Raw genomic sequence first — 20798 nt, 5'->3', positions numbered from 1 at the left:
TCACATAAATGCAAATTATTATAATCACCATATGAATTTATAAGTCAGAGAGTAGAATTTACCAAGTCTTCTCAGTTTTGCAGTTTGTTTTCTTGGCTCTCATTTTTCAGGTTGATAGACTACTAAAATATAACTTGGTAAAATTTAAGGATTGACTACCAAAAATTGAATTAGAAACGAACTCTGGTGCCAGCAGTGATGGCATACACTGTAATCCCAGTGACTCCTGAGGCTGAAACAGGAGATTCACAAATCTAAGCCCAGCCTGGGCAACTTAGCAAGACTCTGTCTCAAAAAATAATAATAAGGGGCTGGGAATGTGGCTCAGGCGGTAGCGCGATCATCTGGCATGCGTGCGGCCTGGGATCGACCTTCAGCACCACATACCATCAAAGATGTTGTGTCCGCCGAGAACTAAAAAATAAATATTAAAAATTCTCTCTCTCTCTCTCTCTCTCTGTGTCTCTCTCTCTCTCTCTCTCTCTCTCTCCTCTCTCTCTCTCCTCTCTCTCTCTCCCCCTCCCTCTCTCCTCTCTCACTCTCTCTTTAAAAAAAAAAAAAATAATAAAAAAATAAAAGGACCAGGGATGTATCTCAGTGTTTAAATAAAATATTCCTGGGTTCAATCCCCAGTGCCATAAAAAATAAAATGAAATTATACAGCAGTTTAGCATTGTAAGTAGTCTTTGAATATATACCATTAGGTGTACTGAAAAGTTGCTTGTTATTAAAGATTATGTTTAAGGAAAAAAAAACAGATCAGGGTGAGATTTCATTCATTTCAGACAAAAAGGATGTACTACATTAAGAAAAAATAAATAGGGCTGGGGTTGTGGCTCAGCAATTGAGCGCTCGCCTAACACATGCAGGGGCCCTGGGTTTGATCCTCAGCACCACATAAAAATAAATAAATAAAGGTATTGTGTTCAACTACAACTAAAAAATAAATATTAAAAAAAAGAAATAAAATTTTACTGTGGATTTAGCAGGGAAACTAAATATTTTTCTCATAAGAACACATCCTTATTTTTAGAAAGTTAAAAAATTAGAATTCATATATTTTAAATTGTCTTTTAGTCATTACTGATATATCACAGAATTTAGTATAAGAACATTTGTACTTACTTTTTTTTTTTTTTTTTTTTGTACCAGGGATTGAACCCAGGGGTGTTTAACCACTGAGCCACATCCCCAGCCCTTTTTATTTTGAGACAGGGTCTCGTTGACTTGCTTAGGACCTCACTAAATTGCTGAAGCTGGCTGTGATCAAGATTTAATTATGATCCTCCTGCCTTCACCTCCCGAGTCACTGGGATGTGCCAATGTGCCTGGCTTCTACTGCCTTTTTAATATTGAGACAGGATCTCACTAAGTTCCCCAGGCTGGCCTTGAACCTTCTCAGACTCCCTGAGTCACTGGGATTACAGGTGCATACCACTGTAGCTGGTTTATGCTTATTTTCTTCTACTTTAATTTTTTTTTTTTTTACTTTTTAAAAAATATATTCTGTCTTGCCTAATTGTATATTTTTCTTACTGTGTTTGCTACTTTTGCAGAAGACTTCTCACTTCATTCTCCATATTAGAAAAGTTTGTTAATAACACATTTGCCAAATAACAACTATTTTCAACATCTCTGGATGGTCAAATTATTTTTTAACATCTACCATATGCAAAACAGATGGCATAAAGCAATGTGAAAGTTTAGAAGAGAGAAATAACATGTATTGGGGGGCAATCTGGAAAAACTTTATGAAGAATAGTACATTTCAGAAACACTTTGAAGGGTAGGTATTAAAATTTTAGATGGGCAGAAATGAAAGCAAACAAGTTCATTTCTAGCAAGAAAAATCAGAATGACATAATGGTGCAGGATATTCCTGAACATGTGGCAGTTTAAATTGTTTAGTTAGCAAAGAATACAGGGCTTGCAGAAAGAAGAGATGGCCAGTTATTGGGGATGAGGATGCAGCTAACTGGTAGAGCACTTGCCATAGTGAGAAGTCTTCTGCAAAAGTAGCAAACCTTTTGAATAAAGCTTCAGACCATTGGACTGGAGTTTTGGCTCAATGGTAGAGCGTTTGTATATAATGTGTGAGGCACTGGGTTTGATCCTCAGTACCACATAAAAATAAATAAATAAAATAAAGTATTGTGTTCATCTACAATTAAAAAAGTATATGTATATGAAAATAAAGCATCAGATCACTCCTATCACAACAAATAAATGTCACCCTGTCCTTCTTCCTAGTGGATCATTCTCTTTGGAAGAACTCTGCTGATATGCATTTATTTTCCCTTCCTTGTTCCTTTTAGTTTCTTTATAGCTTTAGTTTTGGCTTGCTCCTCATGGATAGTTTTATGTTTTAGAAACTCATTCATCAGGACCAGGTTAGGGAAGGGCAGGGTGGTTCAAGCTTTGAAAACAGATCAGTACAATTGGTTTGGAAGGAAATGGAATAAGCAGAGATAGCAGATTAATATGACTTACCAGGTTGCCCTTTCAACTTAGAAACACTAGTCCAAGTGGAATATTTGGAAAGTAAAGGGAGGATGCTTAGGTGTATATTTTAATAAGGAAAAAACAAAACTGTTGAATTTGGAAGAAATTAATTATTAAAGCTATCCAGGAAACAAAATTATTTCCCTTTAAATTTTTTTTAGTCAAACAATGATTTTATTGCTTGAATACATAAACAAATTTATCCTACCAGGGCAGAGGAAAACCTGCTTGATCTTATGATATTGAACCAATCAGTGGACACAGCTCTCTATCAGAATCAGATGAAATTTAGCATCCTTATCTTTTCTGTTCCTCTCAAGATGCCTTGGAACAACAATTGCTTTCTTAATTAAATGTTAGAGATTTTTAGGAAGATGAAGAGCAAGTCCTTTGGAGTTAAGGATTCTCAAGATTTTATTGCTGGTTGTAAATGCTGTGCAACATAATATGAGCCCCTCAGGATCCCACTGACTTGTGAGTGAATCAGGCTCTTCTTGGTCAGTTTGTAAATCAGCTCCTTCAAATCATCAAATGTCAACTTCAGCTTGGTGAGGACACTGATAGGGCAGAGCCAACTGGGACAGGCCCTTCCCAGAAGCATGCATGTATAATGGTTGTGGTCTCAGATTCCCTTTTAAAACTAAATTTAAGTGAACTTTTTTTTTTTGTACTGGGGATTGAGCCACTGAACCACATTCCCTGCCCCCCCTTTTGTTAACTATTTTATTTAGTTATAGTTGGACACAATATCTTTATTGTATTTATTTACAATAAATGTGGTGCTGAGGATCAAATCCAGTGCCTCACACGTGCCAGGCAAGCACTCTACCACTAAGTAACAATCTCAGCCCACCACCAGCCTTTTAAATTTTTTTTTTTTTTACTATTTATTTTTTTTTAAGCTTTTAGGTGGACACAATATCTTTATCTTATTTTATGTGGTGCTGAGGATCGAACCCAGTGCCTCATGCATGCCAGACGAGCGCGCTACTACTTGAGCCGTATCCCCAGCCCTAAATTTTTTGTTTTGAGAGAGGGTCTCACTAAGTTGCTTAGAGCCTTGCTAAGTTGGTGAGGCTGGCCTTAAACTTGAGATCCCCCTGCATTAGCCTCCCAAGTTGCATGTGCCATTGTGCCTGGCTTCAAGTAAATATTCTTAAAGACAGTAAACTTGTTTTTTTTTAGACTACTTAAAAAAAATGGCATTGAAAAGAGCACATTCTGAGAAACTTTATTTTACTCTGTGCAATATACTATTGTATATTTTTCTTAAAATTGTATTTTTCGTAAGCTTTTAGAGTACCAGAATTAGTTGCTTATCAATTTTTATACCTACATTTTACACACCACATTCTCCCACATCCCTACAAGTTGTTTATGTTAATTATAGCAAGACACTAAGGCATGAACCACTTCATTTTGGAATTCATGTTATGATACTGAAGATGATCTGTAAGAAGAGGTGAACATGCTTTGTGTAATGCCACTATAGAGATGAGTTTAAATATCTTTAAGTTAAACAGCTCCCAATATCATTGAGGGTTATTTCTTATTTACTTTCTCTAGTATCATGTCTTAGAGCTCAATGTATTACTTAAAGAGTCTTATAAGAAACTACATTAAGGTGATCTGTAGTAAGTGGGATTGAGGATACATTGAGAAAGTAGGATCTTGGAAAATGGAAGGTCCTAATTTCCCTAATGTGTTTTTGGTTTTGTAAAGTCATTGTATTCTTAGGAAATATTTTAAGTTTTCTGGAAAGAGAATAAAGGAAGATTATCATCAAAGCTCAAATAAGGGAAAAATTAAATGAAGAAAGTAAAATGTGGGCAAAATGTCCATGTGTTTTTATGTGAACCCTTAGACTACATCTTGTATTGTGACTGTGTGATTTATTCATGATTCTTTTGAGTTTTTCTGATTTTAATAGTATTGAGATGTTACTTTCATATTCATGTGGGAATGTATATATGTGCTCATCCCTTAAAATGATGAATGAAGCATTTCAATTAGAATTTTTAGTAGAAACTAGTCTTATTATTTATTATCGTCATCTCATTTACTTTGTTTTTTTGTTTGTTGGTGACACTGGGGATTGAACCCAGCTCTACCACTGAACTACATCCCCAGCCCTTTTTATTTTGAGACAGGGTCTCACTAAGATGCTCAGGCTGCCCTCAAACTTGCCATCCTCCTGCCTCAGCTTTCTGAGTAACTGGGATTACAGTTGTATTGGGATTACAGTACCCATACCCAACTATTATCATCTCACTCATTAAGAAAGGATTCCCTGAGGCTGGGGTTGTGACTCAGTGGTAGAGCACTTGCCTGGCATGTGTGAGGCCATGGGGTTCGATCCTCAGCACCACATATAAATAAATAAATAAAATAAAAGATCCATTTAAAACTAAAAAATAGGGGCAGGGGTTGTGGCTCAGAGGTAGAGTGCTCGCCTAGCATGCATGAGGCGCTGGGTTTGATCCTCAGCACCACATAAAAATAAAATAAAGAGAAGTAAATGAAGGTAAAATAAGATTTAAAAAAAAAAAAACACTAAAAAATAGTTTAAAAAAAAAGAAATGATTCCCCTATGAGTTCAACCCTTTATATTTCTGATTTTACCTTGTACATATTAATTCCATTTTTTCTGCTGTCTAACTCAAGACTAAGACAATTAATATGTTATTATGTATATATGTGCACAGAGTACTACATTAGCTAGGTCATACTGTGGTAACAAGCATGACCTAGTTAATGAGGTCCAATCTAAGAGCTTGAAACAATGAAGGATTTCTTTTCTCTCACTACATCAGCTGGGGAGCTCTGCTTTTATCATTGGGCAGTGATGCAGGCTGATGGGAGGGTTGTAATCTTTTTTATATATTAGCAATTAAATACAGTAGCTCAGAAGTGACTAACATCAACAGTTCAAAAACTAATGTACACTACTAGTCATGTAGACCCATAACTTCAGGGAGGCCAGGAAGCATTTTACCTCTGTGCCAGGGAGACAGACAACTGAAAGTACTTGCTGAATGACACATCTATCCCAGTCCATCTTTCTAGTTGTCAGATATTTGGTCTACTGACTCTTAAAGCAAAACTTACTTACTTCTTCCCCAGGATAAAATACCTCAACTTCCTATGCAATCACGGCATTAAGCTCAAAGTCCAGAATCTCAGAGTTATGCAAGAGTGTGATGCTTAGTGGTCTGTTAGTGAGGAGATGATACATAGTAGTCTTTTCATTGAGTCCAGATGTTGCTTTTTTGATCCAGAAACTTTGAAAATAAATTGACAAATGATTTGCTGTTCCTAGTACATTAAACAATACATAGCAAACAGCAACAAAATAATAAAAATAAACATTCTTGTTTGAAAGAGGTGGAAATAGGAAAGATAGGAGTCTACAAAAATTTCTGAAACCCTTCTGAGCAAAGAGAATTCACTTATATGTTTTTTTTTGTTTTGTTTTGTTTTGTTTTTTTGGTACTGGGAATTGAACTCAGGGGCACTCAACCACTGAGCCACATCCCCACCCCTATTTTGTATTTTTATTTAGAGACAGGGTCTCCCTGAGTTGCCTAATGACTCTCTAAGTTGCTGAGGCTGGCTTTGAACTCACAATCCTCCTGTCTCAGCCTCCCGAGCCACTGGGATTACAGGCATGCTCCACTGTGCCTGGTCACTTGCCTTTTTTTTTTTTTAATCCCTAACTTCATCCTTTGGACCCTCTATTTCTTCTTCCTTCTCCTTCTTTTTCTTTTTCTTTCTTCTTTCCCCTCCTCCTTTCTTTTTCTTCTCTGCCCCTCGCTCTCCTCCCTCCTATTCCCTTTTCCTTCCTTCCTTTCCTGTGACCCTCCTAAACTTTATCTGAAATGGACAGTGGGTATTGTCTTTAGGAGGATGAACACTTAGCCCATTTCCTGCCACAGATGCTTGGAAACCCATCACTCATTTTAGTCTTGAGCAGTCACAGTCTTTTAGCTCCAGCTGGTGGGTTCTTATGGCAGTATCATCTTTTTAGGCTGCTTCTTTTTTATCTATGTCCAGTCACCTCCATGTTCCTTAGCCATATCCATGACTCTTTTCTAGCCATACTTCTGATATTGGCTGCGTAGCTCTGCTTCAGTGATTGCATACTTCTTCCTTCTCTTAATTTTGAGTACAGGTGCTTTTGCTCCCATGCCATATATATGTCTTCCTCAAAATATGCACAATTGAGCCATAATTTCCTCATTTGAATAGAAAAAAGTATCACTACATCTACTTAGATGTCAAGTAAAACCTAGTGGCATTTATCATCATTCTTTTATGAAATTCCATTAAGTGAAAGTAAAATAATTTCTTTTAGGAAAAAAAATAAATCTCTGAGGTCAAAGAAATGGGAGAAAATTTGGAAGAGAAGACAATAACAAAGGCGACAAATAGTCACAAACTACACAGTCCCAAGCAGTATACTGATTTTAAAAGTTCTGATACTACTGTATTGTATGAGAGGAAAGTTGAGAACAATAAAAAAAAGAGAGAAAATTATAATGAGAGATGAGGTGTAGTGCCTGAAATCGGGGTGGAGGGGGAAGTCAAGAAATAGAAATATTCATATGTAAAAAGGTAAGAATTAAATATCAAGGAAGAAACAGCTAAAATTGCATTATTGTCTCTGAGGAATGGGACTCAAGGTAGCTAAAGTAGGGCCAATATATTTGATTTGTGAAACTATGGGTGCTTCTTTAAAATTACTTTGATTAAAAACAATCCCAAAGTTCTGCAGTAAGTATAAAATGGAATCAGTAAATCTTTTGCTGTGCCCAATGCATATGGCAAGCATTCTTCCCTTTTGTTAGCTCCACAGGGTCTGTGCTCACAGTAGTGTTCATATGACTCAGCGGTTAAGTGGTTGGCTAAACAGCAATGTGAGGCATGTCACAAAGCAAATAGTGTGCCCTTCTAGTCTTTTTTTTTTTTTTTTTAATGGATGGTTTTATTTTTCTTGGAATCATATCAACCTGATGGTTACTATTTCTTAGAATTTAGACCTCTGTGCAACTGACACATGAAAAAAAAATCACCTAGTTATTGAATAGATATGAGTTTTCAGGCAACAAATTTTAAAATACTTAACAACTTTGAAGTCACTCTATTAAACCTGCAAACAATTACATCTATATCTAGTTATAAATTTTTTTAAAGCCAAGGGTATTTTCTTTCCCTTTTATAATTATATCAATTAGCTGCTTTATTTCCATGATTCCCAGGGCCTATGCCACCACCACTTTTCTTGAAATCCCACTGTAGTCGATGTGGTGACTGATGCTGAAAGAAAGCCAGCTTATTTGAAGATCCTGAGTGTTTCATGATATTTTGTAACTGGGCTGTAGACTCTGTGCAGACACAAGCCTTGTATTCTGCCTTGAAAGTGTGTCTGTAGCATCTGGGATAACAAATGCTATGCATTAGTAGATGTTTATTCATCAGATCCATACTGTGTGATAGGCACTGTGCTAAGCTCTGTAGATATCTCGGTGAACTGGATATCCTAACAGAAAATATTTGTGGACTCATGTAAGCCAGTGAACTAATGGCCCATACTGAACCATCTAACCATATAAAGCCTTGTATATGTAAGGAGCTTAATAATTTTAACTTATGTTTGTTATGTTTTTAATTTTAAGTTGTTGTTGTGATAAAAGCCATAAAAAGGAAATGGTGATATCTGATTTTTTTTTCATCTTTGTTTCTCTTTGTAGATAAGATGCTCCAAGTTCCTTGCAGCTCTCTTCAGAAGAAAATCACCTGTGCTCTGCTCTTGCCATAATACCAAACCCTTTTTCTTATGTTTTGGTGCTGTGACACTGGAAGAATTGCACAGAGGTTCCAGTAATATCTTTTTTTCATTTAAGTAATTCTCTCTGAATGGAAAAAGATTTGAGTCCTAATAATTACTTTATTTTAAAATTAATTCTCTATACTCTGAACTGCTTAATAAATTGGGCCACTTACCCATGAGCCACACAGCCAGTTCTTGTCAGGAACTGGTTGAAAACTGTGCTGTGCATGTAGCAGGGATGGCACAAGAAGAGAGCCGCCGTGGTCAAGTGCCATCTACTTTTTATCATGGTGCCAACCAAGAACTTGACCTGTCCACCAAAGTGTACAAAAGGGAATCAGGAAGTCCTTATTCTGTGTTAGTGGACACCAAGATGAGCAAACCACATCTCCATGAGACGGAGGAACAGCCATATTTCAGGGAGACAAGAGCAGTGTCTGACGTGCATGCTGTCAAAGAAGACCGGGAGAATTCTGATGACTCGGAAGAGGAGGAAGAGGAGGAGGAGGAAGTCTCTTACAAAAGGGAGCAGATCATAGTGGAGGTAAACCTTAATAATCAAACATTAAATGTATCTAAAGGGGAAAAGGGTGTCTCTTCTCAGTCCAAAGAGACTCCTGTTCTTAAGACGAGCAGTGAGGAGGAAGAGGAAGAGAGTGAGGAAGAAGCCACTGATGACAGCAATGACTACGGAGAGAATGAAAGGCAGAAGAAAAAGGAGAAGATAGTGGAGAAAGTCAATGTTACACAAAGGCGAACGCGGAGAGCTGCCTCTGTTGCTGCAGCTACCACTTCCCCTACTCCCAGAGCTACCAGAGGGCGTAGGAAGAGTGTAGAGCCACCTAAGCGTAAGAAGCGGGCCACAAAGGAGCCCAAAGCACCAGTCCAGAAAGCTAAGTGTGAAGAGAAAGAGACTCTGACCTGTGAGAAGTGCCCCAGGGTGTTTAATACTCGATGGTACCTGGAGAAGCACATGAACGTTACTCACAGGCGCATGCAGATCTGTGATAAATGTGGCAAGAAGTTTGTCCTGGAAAGTGAGCTGTCCCTTCACCAGCAAACAGACTGTGAAAAAAACATTCAGGTAGGTCTTATCACCGAGAGGGCAAACTTTCCAGGATAGAACCTGGCTATTCAGATTCATCTGGTGTCTGCCCAAGAGAATAAATACAATAGGAGGCTGAAGGGACAGATTTCACCAATTTATCATTTTAGAAGCTTCTGCTTGGGTCTTTTCAAAACCAAGGCTTAACATTGTATTTCAAAAGCATTACATTTAACTAATGCTGGACTAGTGGGAACCCAGGTACACTGGAAGGGGGATCTCTTAGAGATGATTGACGAGGACGTAAAGTCAGCATCGACTTTGCCCTGAGATTCACTGTTGTAGGACATGTGATATAATTCATTCTGGCATCTTTTCTGTCAAGGTGGGAAACGTTGAGTAAAGGTCAGGAGTAGAGAAAGCTCCCTTTCTATTTAAAAGGATGCCAGAATCTAGTGCAGCTGATGGGGACAAAAGCCATAATGACGCAGACCGGTGGAAATGGAAGACCTCCAGGAGTGAGTTTGCTTTTTACCAGTGGAGAAATGACAACACTAAATTTGTCAAGAGGCTGAGCCCAAGGGAATATGCAAACTTTAAACAGAGGCTGAGTTGGTTGAAAATGTTGCCCACCTGCAGTGGGATTTTGTAAATGCTACTATACAGTATTATTAAGGTAACAAAACATGGTATTCAAACCAGGCTGGAGTCTTGAAAGGACTGTTGTGGTAGGTTAAGAGGTGTGCTAATTATGTTAGGTTGTGTGGATTGCAGCTATATTGTTTGCATACTAATGGATATTCATAAAAGGTAAGTCTTTGAAAGTCTAAGATGTGTACAGTAGAAATATTTTGTGCTGTATTTAAGCTAACCTTTTAAAAGATAAATTGTTTTACTTTGTTTTTTGGAGTGCTGCTCATGTTAGTGATCATTTTTAATTTTTACTTTTCTTTTATTGCTTTTAATCATCTGAAGTCATTGCCTTACTTTAAAGTGAATTTTTAAAAATATAAATTACATTTGCTAAAGATCCACTGTTTTTTGGTCTATCAATTGTGACTTGATTTTGACACGTGGTAAATAAAAGAAGATTTGAGTCATGGCTCCTCTGTCTTTCAGCAACAGCCAGTGCCAGTGAGTGCCCTCTCTAGGGTGTGAATTGGTTACAGCGTTTAAAGCCAGCGGGAGGGTAATGCTGCACCCTAGGGGTCAGAATTGGATTCCTTAATGATTCATGTCTAAAAAAGTGTTCCTGATCTTTAGTTATAGAATACTTTGCTTAACTTTGCTTTTAGTTACGGGATAAAAAATATTTTAAAGATCTTTTTTTTTTTTTGGTATGTGACTTGCCTTGCTATTCCTCATCATGGTATGTTTAAACTTGTGTTTATAGAGTTTGCAGAGTCCACTAATTGAACTTTCTTCGAATTCCTGAAGAACACTGCTTTGTTCATATATATATGCTTTGTATAGATCCTGATAATCCCAATGACCTGGTAACAAGTGAAAAATCAAAACTCTGCCCTATAAGATGGCTTATGGAAGTGGTTTGTCCTTTTCTAGAGCATTTTCTAGCCAGGGACTTATCCTTCAATTCTGAATTCTCAGAGTTCTTGTTTCCTGCAGTGACAGTATTGTTCAGAGATCTTTATTTACAGAGAACACTAACTTGTTTTCTAAGTATTGCAAGGTCTATTGATTACCAAGAACTTTTGGATATTGTTTTTCTTTAACCAGAAATATTTTATTTTGTTGCTCTATTCTAAGCTCCATGACATAAGAGACTAGGCAGTGTGATGTCTTTCCTATAGATACATGTAAGACAGATCTGGAACAGGGCTGTAGGGGAAAAGGAGGAATGATGCTAACAGTTTAGAGGTTATACTAATTTCTACCAGAGGGAAATGTTTAATGGAGTAGATTAGATTTGGGAAAATACAACAAAATCTCACTTGTTAATGAGGGCTCCAAATGCATTGTCTAAGGTATAAAAATATTTTTGAACTTCTGCAGATCTATAACCATTGCTATATGTTGTTTTATTTTTATCATAATTTAAAATTAGTTTGTGTTTTCTGGTCAACGCCTATTAACTGCATAGTGCCTCACGTGTGAGAGGCAGCCACCCTGGGTAATCCACAGACTAAATAAACCTGAAGGTTCTTTTTGTAGGTACAACACTAACTTGGTAATAGCAGTCACATCTTTGATATTAGTGGAACTTCCACTTCTTGTTTTACTTTTTGCAATTGTTATCATACTCCTAAAGGCTCTCTAAAAGATGCTTCTTGTAAAATAGAACATACAGATGTTGGTGTTGGAATCTGGACTCCACGGTGGAATAGCATTTGTTTAGATTCCGACCTTGTGCTGTGAATCTAAAGCACATCCATTTCATCTGCCAGGAGGCCAGTATGGCTTTCTGCCATAAATAAAGTAAATAAAGATTATTTCTATTTATCCTGCTCAGTGTGTTTCCTGTAACAAATCGTTCAAGAAACTCTGGTCCCTTCATGAACATATCAAGATTGTCCACGGATATGCAGAAAAGAAATTTTCCTGTGAAATTTGTGAGAAGAAATTTTATACCATGGCTCACGTGCGGAAACACATGGTTGGTAAGTTTTTTCTGCTTCTTTCTCTCACACCTATAATTTTCTCTTGTTCCTTGGTGTGCTTTATGCTCTGGATTGGGCAAGATATGTGGAATTGCTGTACTTTAATCAGTTTTGACATGTTGAGACTAAATACAGCATGTTTTCAGTAAGCATCACCAAATTGGATGGTGTAGTTTTCCACACCCAGATTTCTTTTTAACTTCGTTATTTTTCTCTTTAGAGTATACTATTAAAGTGTCACCAAAAAAAAGTGTAAAAAGTTAAGATGGCATAGTTACCTTACAGTACATCTGGCTTTCAACTTTGAGCTTTTTTGGTAGAATTATTTTGAGTGTAAGTGTGTTCTATGTTGCAGCACACACGAAAGACATGCCATTTACATGTGAAACCTGTGGAAAATCCTTTAAACGCAGTATGTCACTCAAGGTGCATTCCTTGCAGCATTCTGGAGAGAAGCCCTTCAGATGTGAGGTAAGGACTATGTCACCCCCTAGGCCAGGTCCAGAGCTAACGTTGTATAGATGGTGCAGCAATGAGAGTGAGGTGCTGAGGTACAAGGTGCATGGCCACATGCCACAGAAGCTTCAGAGGCATACTGAGCTTTGTGTGCACTCTCACTTCCAGGAAGAGAAATGTCCTATTTAACACATGGTAAACTCTCTTAGATTAATTTGGGAATAGCATGTAATGACTTATTTTTTCCTTCTCAGTGATTCACAGAAGTTGAGTATGCTCCAGTAATAATTATATGGAAAAAAATCCCTTTTATTCATAACTCAGCTGCAGAAACATAGCAAAGCCAAGTAGCTGACACGAGCAGGTTCTATTTTGAGTATGAGAAATAGACCTAATGTCAGAGACTGTGTTAGGGTGGTCTCAGGTAAAGCTTCTGTGATTGGCATTAAAAAATCTTCACTATGTCCAATGCAGAACTGTGACGAAAGGTTTCAGTACAAGTACCAGCTACGCTCCCACATGAGCATCCACATTGGGCACAAACAGTTCATGTGCCAGTGGTGTGGCAAGGATTTCAACATGAAGCAGTACTTCGACGAACACATGAAAACACACACTGGTAAGCATTTCTCAAGTACTTGTTGATAATCACCTGTGGGTCTACTTTGTTTTAAATCTGATCCACAAATTTTCATCCTAAGTGAAAAAAATTCAATTTTAAATAAACTAAATATGTAAAAATACAGATTCATAATAATTAAAAATTTAGCTTTCATAACTTTTAAAAAGGTTTATTTGTGACTGCCTTTTAACTGTGGGTTTATTTAAGGAAGTAGGTTCTTACTTGTGGTTCAGGAACTTCTGAAATCTTGCTTTGTATATACTTATGTTATTTTTCTCAGGAAAATGTTCTGGGTCTTAAAAATTGAAGGACCCTTACTACTTCAAATAGAAGACCCTCTGATATTCCCAAAGTTTGATTGGAGTTTTTAAAATTTCTTTTATTATTATTATTTTTTAGTTGTAGTTGGACACAATATTTCACTTATTTATTTTTATGTGGTGCTGAGGATTGAACCCAGGGTCCTGCATTTGCAAGGCCAGCGCTCTACCACTGAGCCACAACCCCAGCTCATTAGATTTTATTCATTAAAATTTTGCTACCTTTCAGGAACACATTCATTAAATGAAGCTAAATAGATTTTAATCACTTTGTGGTTTTAGGGACATGGCTTCATAGCATATCTTTGAACCCTGTCACCACTTGAATATTCAGATTGTAGGGAACTGGATAAATTAATAGCTCTCCACATAAATACTATCATTATTTTACAGTGTGAACTTGATGTTCTGGGGTTACCCATCTCTGCACAAATTGAAGAGCAGATTGAAGAGCATGAAACAATTTTAGATTTCTAAGTAAAATCTAATCAGCAGAGTAGCAGAACTAGAAAGAACCATAGGAGATTATCTTGCTTAGCCTGCTGTTCTTTTTGCTTAACTAGTGGTAAGGAAATTCTACCCATGGCTGGATCTCTTTAGTTCCCATTTTTCTGTTGAAGTCCAAAGAAAAATGCCTGCTTGGTAGCTTTCTTTCTTATTCAGAACAGAGCACCCTCAGATTGTAAGCATTGGGCAAGGTGAAGTCATGAAGTGACTTTATTTAGTTACATTAGACCCCCAAAATGATAATAACTGAAGCTATAGCTCAAGTAAATAGCAAGATCTATCAAAGTATTTAACAGAGTCTCATCTTCACTGGCTCTTAGACTCTTAGTTCTAATTGAATCTCTTTAGGATTCAATTTTTCAGTTACTTGGCAGGAAACAATGGAACTAAACAGAACTTTTTTAATATATATTTTTAGTTGTAGATGGATACTTTTATTTATTTTTCTATCCATCTATCTGTTTATTTATTTATTTATTTTTGTGTGGTGCTGAGCATTGAAACCAGGACCTCATATGTGCTAAGCACAAGTGCTCTACCATTGAACTACAATCCCAGTCCAGAACAGAAGTTTTTTGACGGCAGAGGTTGTGTTGCATTCACAAAGAGTACTCAGCCCATAGGTTCTTGGTAAATGTTGCACTGTTGAAAATGGCCCCCAACACTGAGTTTGCCTCTGCATTCATCTCTTCTCTGCATGTTTCCCTGTGTGTCTTTCTCCTTGTTCCTTCTTCCCTCCTTTTCCCATTTTCTTTCTTTCCTCCCCTTTATCTTTCTATTTATTCTTTAGACCTTTAAATGTCTACAATATGAAATCAAAGTGTATATTTTATAATTATTTTAGTTATAAATACAATTTTATGCTAAATATTTTTCTTTGACCAAATAGGCTAGCTGGGGCTGGGGCTGGGGATGTGGCTCAAGTGGTAGCGCGCTTGCCTGGCATGCGTGTGACCCAGGTTCAATCCTCAGCACCACATACAAACAAAGATGTTGTGTCTGCCGAAAACTAAAAAATAAATATTTAAAAAAAATTCTCTCTCTCTCTCTCTCTCTCTCTCTCTCTCTCTCTCTCTCTCTCTCTCTCTCTCTCTCTCTCTCTCTCTCTGTGTCTCTCTTATCTTGAAAAAAAAATAGACTAGCTGAACATTTCCTATTTTTTTCTAAAGGAATACAATTCACTTAATTTTTTATCTTTCTCCTTAAAAGGGTGATACTTACCGGGCATAATGGTGTTTGTCTATAATCCCAGCAACTCGGGACTGAGACAGGAGGATCACAAATTATTGCCAGCCTTAGCAATTTAATGAGACATTCAGCAATTTAACAAGACCCTTCTCAAAATAAGAAAGTAAAAAGGACAATTTAGGGAGGCCCTAAGCAACTTAGCGAGACCCTGTCTCAAAAATAAAACCTTAAAAAAAGGCCTGGGTTGTTGTTCAATGGTAAAGTGCCCTGGGTTCAATCCCCTGTACCCCTCCCTGAAAAAAACAAGTAATATACATTTATTAAATTATCAGAAACTATGAAAATCACAAAATAAAAATAAAATCTTTGTTGGGTAGGGTATTGCACACCTGTAATCCCAGTGATTCAGGAGGCTGAGGTAGGGAATTCACAAGTTTGAGACCAGCTTGGGCAATTTAATGAGATCCTGTCTCAAAATTTTAAAAAACTGAGATCTTATCTCAAAATATAAAAGGGCTGGAGATATAGCTCAGTGGTAAAGTTCCTCTGGGTTTAATCTCTAGTACCAAAAAAATAAATAAAATCTTACCAACAAGACCACTGTTAATGTTATAGCATGCATCCATTTAAAAAAATGTTCTAATTTTTAATACATATAGACATACATAGTATGCATATGTGTTTCTGTGTTGATATGAAAAGTAATGAAACAAGGGACTGGGTGTGGTTCAGTGGTTGAACATATGCTCAGCATGCATGAGGCCCCGGGTTCAATCCCTAGCAGTAAAATAAAATAATATAGTCTTTATACACTAGTATAACTTGCTCTTTATCTTACTACGTCATGTCATTATCAGCAATGGAATTTAAATCTCTAAGATTTCTTCTTATAAATTTGCTATAAGAGTAACTATTATTTATTATTACACAAAATGCCAGGCATTACATATATGATCTCATTTAGTCAATAAAATCTTTACAACAGTTCTATAAAATAAAAGATGTTTCCTCCATTTGGTTAGCCAGTTCCTGTTGGACATTGTTTTTTCTGTCTCCAGTTTTTCTACTGTTATAAACAATAGGGTGATAAACAACCTTGTAGCTTACACATCCAAAATTATTTCCCTAGATCAAATTCTGGAAGTAGGATTATTAGGGCAGAGAGTGTACACGTTTTTGACTTAGCAGCATGTATTGCAAAATAGCCCTTCACATAGACTCCTACTAGCGGTGCATGAAAATCCCCATTTCCCTCACCTTTTTTTTTTTTTTTTTTTTTCTGGTTTGGTATCAGCAGTACCTAACCACTGAGCAACATCCCCAGCCTTTTAAATTTTTTATTTTGAGACAGGGCCTTGCTCATTTGCTGAGGTTATCTTTGAAGATGTGATCTTCCTGCCTCTGCCTCCAAAGCTGCTGGGATTATAGGCGTGTGCCACAGTGCCTGGCTTCTCTCACCCTTCTAACTGTAATATTTCTCACTTAATAGGTGAGAAGTGGTTTCTTCTTGTATTAATTTACATTTAATTAATATTGTATAATTGAATATTAAGTAAGTAATATTAACTAAGATTGAACATTTTCACATGCATATTATCAGTGCATTTTCTTTTCTGATTTGCATTGTACCTTTTCTGTGTTCATCTTTCTGTTGCAGTGTTTGATTTTTCTTATTGTTTATAATAACTCTTTCTATATTAAATGTGCTAGACCCTGTTTAACATCCATATTGAAATACTTCTGCTGTCCTGTCATCTGCCTTGTAGTATTATTTGTAATACTTAAGTTGTGAAAAGCAGCTGGATGGTAGAGTTGGACAAGCCTGGACCCTGCCACTCACGAGCAGAATTACATAATATCTATAGGCCTCTAGTTTCTTGGCATCAATAAGAATGACTGGGAAGCAGAGTAGGGGAGAAGGGTTAGCTTTGGAGAAGGAAAAGGGAGCCAGGCACAGTAACACACACCTGTAATCCCAGTGACTCAGAGGAGGCTGAGGCAGGAAGATCACAGTTTCAAGGATAACCTCAGTAGTTTAGTGAGACCCTCAGTAACTTAGCAAGACCCTTTCTTAAAATAAAAAATAAAAAGTGCTGGTAAAGGGCTGGGGATGTGGCTCAAGCAGTAGTGTACTCACCTGGCATGCGTGCGGCTCAGGTTCGATCCTCAGCACCACATACAAAGATGTTGTGTCCGCCGAGAACTAATAAATAAATATTAAAATTCTCTCTCTCTCTCTCCTCTCTCTCTCTTTCTGTCTCTCTCTCTCTCTTAAAAAAATTTTAAAAAGTACTGGTAAAGCATTCAATGGCAAAGCGTACCTGGGGTTCAATCCCCAGTACCAAAGGAAGAAATTATTTAAGTCTGAATGAAACTATATTTAGAGACAACAGCATATTTTGATGGGCATTAAGGCAATTGTGAAAACTGACATTCAGTGGGCTATTTCTTTGTAGATAAAGAGAAGTGAGGCACAACTAATCTAGGGAAGCTTATAAGCCACAAGGCAGGGCTTCCTGGTATGGTATGGACATGGGGTGAGTTCAGAGTAAAGCACCTGCGATTCTCCTTGTACTGGGCAGAGTGTCTTGTGCTTAGGGACATAAGGATGAAGACCTGGTTTCTGCCCTCAAGGAGCCTACAGTCCGATGAATGATGATGGTGATAATAATAAAAGTATCTAAAATGCATTGAGTGTCTGCTATTACCACATCCTCTCTAAGCATTTCCACTTGTGTATTCTGTTACAATAACCTATTAGTTAGGTTATTATCTTTATTTTTCAGATCAGGAAGCTTAGGCTCAGGGATTAGACAACTTGTCCAAGGCAATATGACTCCAAATCACCCATTTAATGATTGTGATATAAATTTAATGAAGCAAGATAACAGGACATCAACTTCCAGGATTTGTTGGAGTGCCCAAGCAGCTCAGGATCAGAGGAAATGATATGTGCTAAAGAGTCCTAATAACATGCAAATAAAATTGCCAGTTTATTAAATTATGAATGGCAGATAGTTTTCCCCAGTACTAGTGATTGAATCCAGTGGCTCTCTACCACTGACCTACAACCCAGTCCTTTTTATTTTTTTAATTTTGAGAGAGGGTGAGAGGGTCTTGCTCAGTTGCTGAGGCTGGCCAAGAACTTAGAATCCTTCTGCCTCAGTCTCCTGAGTCACTGGGATGACAGGTGTGCACCACCACAACCAGCTAGTTCAGAATTCTTAATGCTCTTTAGTCAGACTATTCTATGCCTAAGGAAAAATATATATTAGAAGGTAAATTATAATCAGAAGATTGTCAGGAACAGAGAAGTGAACAGAGGAAGGCAACTGAATGATCTTAATAGTGAGTGCTATACATCATTGAATCCAAGAAGCCATCAGTTGAAAGACAAAATTTATATACTGCTGAGGAAATGCTATAAATTAAACATGATGTGTCATTGATTATAAAATAAATGCCAGTTTCAGAGATCTTAAAACATGGGGGAAGAGATATATCTTAATTAGCAAATATTTATTAAGAGTTTGCTAAATGGCACTACTAAGATACGCAAGACTGAGATAGTTCCTGGGTCCACAGAGCTGTTGGTCAGGCTTGGGGGCAGGTGAGCAAGCATGACAGTGATTTGGCCGTAAAAGCACAGGGAGGAGTGTGAGGGGCAGGGAGACTGATTACTGTAATACTGGAGAGCATTACACAGGGATCAGATCACAAAGAACCCCTTATGCCCTGTAAAATATTTTGAACTTTATTTTAAGGACAGTGAAAAGAGAATGATTTTAAGTAGTATGTGACACAACTCTCTGAGAGTTAAGTCTGACAGTAGTGTGGAGAGAGGACTGGAGGGTGGGGAGCAGGAACATAGATGGTAAAACTGGTCAAGTGGCTGTTGTGTAATCCAGGTAACAACTGTGATGATATGAACTGTAATGGCAGTGGATGAAATCTCAGCCATGGACAAGGTAGAGTCAAAGGAATGAGGTGATTGATTGGATATTGGTAATGTGGGAGCAAAGAATCAAGGGTTAGTCTTAGATTTGAGGCTTTATACTATTTTCACAGTAGGGAATAGTGGAGGGAGGAACAGATTCGTAGATAGGCTAATTAATTTAATTTTGAGATATCTGTAAGACATTCAAGTGGAAATACCAGTAAGCAGTTTGAAAAGTAAGCTTAAAGCTCAAGAAAAAACTCAGGTTAGGTATATAGATGCATGTTTCTGATGCTCATTTGTTGGCTAGATCATTTTTTCCTTGGAACAGTACAAAAGACAGCTAGCCAGACTCTTGTTCTTTGCAATCTTTCCTGTAGATTGTCTTCGTTTATAACATCCTTTCTCTGGGTTCCTCATAATAACTCTCTTCTTAATGTTAGGTCAGCTTTATTAGGTATGTCTTTGTGTATTGATATACATGCTGGTCTAGTTACTTTGATGAAGTTAGCTGTTCCTGTATCTTCTAGCAACTAAATATGGCCATGGAATGTTATACAAGTCGTTGATTTTCTTGGGTTTTTTGTTTGTTTGTTTGTTTGTTTTGGTATGGGGATTGAGCCCAGGGGCACTTAACCACTGAGCCACATTCCCAGTCCTTTTTTATTTTATTTAGAGACAGGGTCTTGCTAAGTTGCTGAGACTGGCTTTGAACTTGCAATCTTCCTGCCTCAGCCTCCCAAGCCACTGGGATTATAAACTTGTGCTACCATGCTCAGCTAGGTGGTCAATTTTAAATGTTTAGCCAGTTATTACATTTTATGCCCATGACTTGGGAGGCTGAGGCAGGAGGATTACAGGTTGGTAAAAGGGATCATGTCTGGTATACTAAGTAGTGATCAGCGAATCAGGTGGAAAGTATTTTCTCAGACCATGGTAATTCAAAGATTAGGTCCTTCACCTCTATTTCCAGGTAGCTGTTGTGAGTGAAGAATACTAACTCTGGAGAGTCAAGGAGGAGGTGGTTCAGGGGGTTAATGAGTTACCAACAACTATGTTTTTAAAACATTCCATTATATAAGTAAATTGTGTTTATGTTAGAAAAACAGAAGATACAGATAAGTGTTTATAATAAAGTCAGTATCATGCATAATCCCATTACCTAGAGATAATCATGGTAACATCTGTAGTATTTCTTTCCATATTTTTTCTATGCCTATTTTACTTGAAGGTAGATAATACCATGCATTTTAATAATATCAAGCATGCATTTTCACAATATCAAGCATTTTCATGCCTGTTTTATTTTATGGATTATAGATTTTCATGTTTATAATTATATTTCAATACTTTATAATGTTTCTAGTGATATTTTCCATCAGGTGGATATACTATGATTGATTTAATCATTCTGTGTAACACAGAATTTGAAGTTTTAAAGATGATTGGAGGAAATGGATTTTAAAAGAATGAAAACAAGCTGAGCTAGAACTCATTCAGATGTGAGTATGAGTCACAGTGAGGAGCCTCAGTGCAGGGCTGGAATAATGGAAAGCAGAAAGATAAGAGCTACACAATAGCTTGGAAATAGCACTGACAGATGGAGCAAACTGGCCCCTTCCAACTCTTCAAACTGATCCCTCAGGGAAGCAAGGGAAATTCTGTCTTCTGTGGTAAAGACAATAGGAGATGTTAAGGTTTCTACTAGAATAAGAAAGTGGAGAGAAGAAATATGACTGTGACCATAGGACTTTGCTCCTAGTTATGGGGAGT

At 37.2% G+C, this 20798-nt stretch overlaps 1 protein-coding gene across 4 annotated transcripts in view; it reads left to right on the top strand.

Annotated features, from left to right (window-relative positions):
* Positions 1–20798, top strand: part of Znf652 (zinc finger protein 652) — a 76673-nt gene that overhangs the window by 32489 nt on the left and 23386 nt on the right. For all 4 annotated transcript variants that reach the window (XM_078042199.1, XM_078042198.1, XM_078042195.1 and 1 more), the window contains 4 exons: positions 8253–9416; positions 11848–11995; positions 12351–12466; positions 12926–13070. In XM_078042199.1, coding sequence (XP_077898325.1) covers positions 8508–9416; positions 11848–11995; positions 12351–12466; positions 12926–13070 — 1318 coding nt within the window. In that variant the 5' untranslated portion in view covers positions 8253–8507. The remainder of the gene's footprint in view (positions 1–8252; positions 9417–11847; positions 11996–12350; positions 12467–12925; positions 13071–20798) is intronic.

Source organism: Ictidomys tridecemlineatus, chromosome 3 (genome assembly GCF_052094955.1).
Source record: "Ictidomys tridecemlineatus isolate mIctTri1 chromosome 3, mIctTri1.hap1, whole genome shotgun sequence".
Taxonomy (NCBI): Eukaryota; Metazoa; Chordata; class Mammalia; order Rodentia; family Sciuridae; genus Ictidomys; species Ictidomys tridecemlineatus.
Note: the sequence above shows the minus strand (reverse complement) of the source record. Positions and strands in the feature narration are given on the sequence as shown.